At 39.5% G+C, this 4,760-nt stretch overlaps 1 protein-coding gene across 1 annotated transcript; it reads right to left on the bottom strand.

The window, feature by feature from the left end:
- Window positions 1-3,101: 3,101 nt before the first annotated feature.
- FOXR2 (forkhead box R2) lies at window positions 3,102-4,052 on the bottom strand. The gene has a single exon (XM_065915268.1). It carries the CDS (start codon window positions 4,050-4,052, stop codon window positions 3,102-3,104), a length of 951 nt encoding a protein of 316 aa, XP_065771340.1.
- Window positions 4,053-4,760: the final 708 nt, after the last annotated feature.

A 4,760-nucleotide genomic window follows, 5' to 3' on the forward strand; every position in this document is an offset into this window, starting at 1 on the left:
GTAAGTGCTCTTACAAAGCAAGCTATATGCTTGACTCATTATCAGTAAAAAAAAAAAAAAAAAGCTAGGCAAGAATTATATCATTTCAAGAAAATATGAATTTCTATTTCAAATACATAATTACAGAAGAATTTCCTGAATTGGTGACCAGCAGGTGAAATCTTTTCCAGAAAAAGATTCTAAAAGTGACACAGGAATTGGGGAAAATTGATTACTAGCATCCTTCAAACTGACCCTCTTTCCAACCCTCTATCCAATTTTGAAGAAAGGATGTTTAGCAGAAAGGATAACAGTTAAAAGATAGTTTGCCTACTGATACAGAAGAACTGTGAGTTCTTAAAGAATTAGAGAAAGGGAGATTTAATACGTATGTTTGATAGAAATTTTCACACTGTGTTTAAAGGTGAAGAGGATGAAATCCCTTCAAAGAAGAATGGCAGAGGAAAGAAGCATGTAGATATTACCAAAAATAACCAAATATTTTATTCAGATAGCTCTCAAGTTGAGGCCACAAATGCAAGGTGCAGGATCAAGGGATTATGACATAAATAAATTAATATAATCCTGTGCCATCCATGTATTTTTCTCATTCTACTTAGCCTGAAAGTTTGGGTTCAAATAAATACAGAAAAAAATACCACAAACTCAGTGAGAAGGCAGTGGCAAGCAAACAAAAGGGAAATAATATCTGTATTAACTATATGCCAGATATGATAAATACCACAGCACCTACCGACATTAACAAAGTTTTCCTTTATGTGGTGAATGGTGAATATCACCCTGCTTTCCCAGAACTGACTTTGAAGCCTCCCAAAGGAAAGAATAGTTATAGCAGTGCAAGCACTGCAGCTGGCATCAGTGAAAAAGGATGACCTCTGGAAAGCAGTAACCATGAAGGTCGCTTTAAGTATCATGATAGTGGTGAAGAGGAAAAGCAGGAGCAAGATAGTCTTTCAAAGGAAGATTTGCCTTGATCTGAATCATCTAAGATAACTGAAGAAGTGAAGTGTCATGCCAGCCACTGCTTTTTCCAACTAGAGCAGAAAGGAGGTTCAGGAAAAATGGAATAGAGTGCTTCAAAGCCTAAAGATGCCAATTTGCAGGAGAAAATTCAAATTCAGTTCTGAAAATGAAACTGCATAGTTTGGAAAAATTAAGAAGTAGACATATTAAAATTATTCAAAACAGAGTGTGATAAAATTATTCTTGTTAATTTCACAACAGGTTCTTTCACTTATGTGTTAATTTGGAAAAAAGAGAATCAAATGCTGAATACTTATAGCCAGAATATTTTATTAGTTCCAAGGTATTCTGTTAACATTGCCTAATGATAACAGAGGAGAAGGCAATGGCAACCCACTCCAGTACTCCTGCCCGGAGAATCCCATGGACGGAGGAGCCTGGTAGGCGGCAGTCCATGGGGTTGCAAAGAGTCAGACACGACTGAGCGACTTCACTTTCACTTTCATGCATGAGAAGGAAATGACAACCCACTCCAGTATTCTTGCTTGAAGAATCCCAGGGACGGAGGAGCCTGGTGGGTTGCCGCCTATGTGGTCACACAGAGTCAGACACGACTGAAGACTGAAGCGACTTAGCAGCAGCAGCAATGATACAGAAGTAGCATCTATTTTTTCAAAGAAAATTGTTTAAATGTTGTTTGCAACTCTATCTTAATATAGTTTTATATGAGATATAATAGACAATCACAAAAATGTAAAGGTTTCAACTGATCTACAACTCTTAAACTTATTGCTTTTATGTTTTACAGGCATTTCTGTATCCCCATTATTGAAAGTTTTGCACCTAAATACATACTTAAAATGTAATATATTTTCTTCTGGATATTTCTTTAACAATTTATTAATATAAAAGGCAGAAACAAATGCTTAAATCTGATAAAGGAATTTATTTGTATGGAAATGATATTAAAATTAATTTTGAAATTAGAAAAACAAATGCTGAAGTGTTTATTATTATTTATTTTTATTTTAAGTAAACACCACCTGTGCCTCCTAGTTCCTAAGAGCCCACACGACAAACACTGAAGTAATAGAGGAAAGGCCTCTTGCCCACCTTTCTTGCAACTCTTGGCACTCATACAGCTAAGCTGTGCTGAACTTCCTAACATTCCCCCAAACACTGCATTTTCTTTGCTCATACTGTTTCTTCTGTCATGTTTTTTTTGTAATGTGTTTTCTCTAGTTTATATGCCCATAAAATCCTTGTTTATTCTTCAAAACTAGCTTAAAATGTATTTTCTTTAAAATGCCTTTCCTAGGAAACAAATATCTCCCCATTTCCACAGCAACCTTGTACATCTATTTCACTATATTTATATTACAAATATCTGTTTATATGTCTGTCTCCCACTAAACTCAGAATCTCAGAATCTCCCATCCACAATAAGGTATGACAACTGAAAGCAGAGTTTTGTCATCAAAAGGCTTGGGGTTAATACAAGCTCAATTCAAGGACTTTCAATATCCAAAGTAAAGAAGTATCTGCTTGGAATTCTTTTTCAGTACTTCAGGTTGATGGCAACAGAACAAGGCTGAGAAGTCCAGGATCAAAAAGAGGAAAAAGGCTCTGAAGGGTAAAATGGTTCACTGACAAAGGAGATGTAGCTGATGAATGGTAGAAAGGGGACATTTGAATCTTCAGGCTTTAAACATCAAAACCAGTTCTCTTTATGCTTATATATCTTCACATTGCACCTGAGACTTAAAGGTCTGGCTCCATCTTGAATTTGATGTTTTATACTCCACCATTTGTTTTCATGTGTGAGAATACTCTCCAGGAAACAGAATTCCTTTTCTCATTTAATATGCTCTTCTCTCCTTAACTTCCATGTGTTTTTCCTAAGATTTCCTTGTGCTCAAAATGCAGAACAACTGCCACTGCCCTTACACAACTTTCTAAACTTTTGCCTCCTCCTCTGTATCCACCTCTCACTTTATTTAATACCATTCTTGCAGCAGTAGTTAAATACAGGCTTGGCACTTACCAGGCGAGGTAGGCTTAGGGATTAATGAGGGTCAATTAGTGCATAGGCAGCCACAGGAAGGATGGCAGTATTCTAGAAAGGGAGCAGTGGTTGTTCAAAGATCAAAGAGGGAAGTCATAACATCTGGATGGCTCATGCACTGTTGAATACTCTCTCTTCTAGCAGAGGCTAAGGCACGAGTTTCCTCCTGAAAGCGGCGGTGTCCCTTCTCAGTAAGCCTCCAGAGGCCAGACCTTGGCCTTGCACTGGCCCCATCCTGAAGCCTGGCTGGCACCTTCTCAAAGCTGTCCAGGAAGCAGAGGTTGTGGCGGATGGTGTTCTTCCATCCATCTGGAGCTGTCCAGAAAAAGGGGAAATGCTGTTTGGTGAAACTGTAGATCTCTTGCACATTGAGGCCACAGGGAGGGCTGTTTCTAAGTGCCAGAGAAATTAAGTGACTGTAATTGAGGGGGGGACGAGGCCAGGACTTCGCCTCCTGGCTGTTGCCTTGCCATAGCTTCTGGCTCTGGAAGCACTCCCTTTTGTTTGGGGACTGGCGGGCCACAGAGGAGTTGCTATCTTTTCCCTTGGTCTCCTCTTCTGTGAGCTCCCTGTCACTGGAGGAAGAGGTGATCCCCTTCTGTAGGGGAGATTGCTTGCTGGAGGAAGATGGCAGAGACTGCATCACTGTGGCCTCTGAGCAGTTAGATACTTCATCTTTTGCGAGTAGCTGAGGAGAAACACGTATGCGTGCAAGATCCTTTTTCTTACTGGGCTCTGGGGTCCCCCGGCTGCCAAGGGAGCATGCAATGCTGGGATTCACCCACATCCACAGGTTGGGTTCAGAGTTAGGACGATCTTTTCCAGAACCGGATTCCCTCTCCTGAGGTACTTTTGGAGTCTCCATTACTTGAAGTCTGTATCTGGCAAGGTTCTGCTCAACTAAGGGGCACTGGTCTGTGGTGCAAGAAAGGAAGCACTCATTTCCCATGTCCCAGTCCAGCAGCCCTGGGATCTGGCCATGGAAACTGTACCAGAACTCAGGATTTTTTAGTTTTAGGTCCATCTTTAGTGGAGAGGTGGGTGGAGAGAGATTTCTAAAAGGACAGAGATCTCTGAGGCACTTTTCAAAGTCTTTGTTGAGGCATCAGTTTTGATGCAGTATATCTCATCTAGAGTTTATCAGAAGGTAAATATACCAGAAAGGGGGGCACCAATGCCTCATTGATTAATTGTTAAACTTGGAGAAACCACAATGTTCTGGAATGGAACTCAAAACAAACCAGTAACTAAGAAGAACTTTTTAGCAGGAAAAAAGTTCAAGGTAGAATTCCTGAGTTTTCATTGGAAGCACAGAGTCCCCATGTGAGGAGCTATAAATTTTGAACTATGTGCAAACTAAGGTGACTTGTATAACAGGTGCAAGTCTGGCATATCTTTCAACTCTTGCTGAGTTCACTTAATGAAGGAACAAACATGTACATGTATCACATTATATTTTGAGTCATTCTTAAATGTTTCAAAATCTTTTCATTTTTTGAAGTGCCTTTTTGTCAAGTGATTTCACATAGATGATCTCAACTGATTCTCATGACAGTCCTGTAAGATAACACAGTGGGTATTATTAATCTCATATTACAGATAAGGGAACTGAAATCTATGTAATAATTAAGACTACATACCTAAGTAAGTAGCAGACCTAGGTCCACAGCCCAGATCTTCTGACCCTTTCATTATACCCACTGCCTCAATCATATTCAAAATACTATATAAA

This window comes from Muntiacus reevesi, chromosome X, assembly GCF_963930625.1.
Source record: "Muntiacus reevesi chromosome X, mMunRee1.1, whole genome shotgun sequence".
NCBI lineage: Eukaryota > Metazoa > Chordata > Mammalia > Artiodactyla > Cervidae > Muntiacus > Muntiacus reevesi.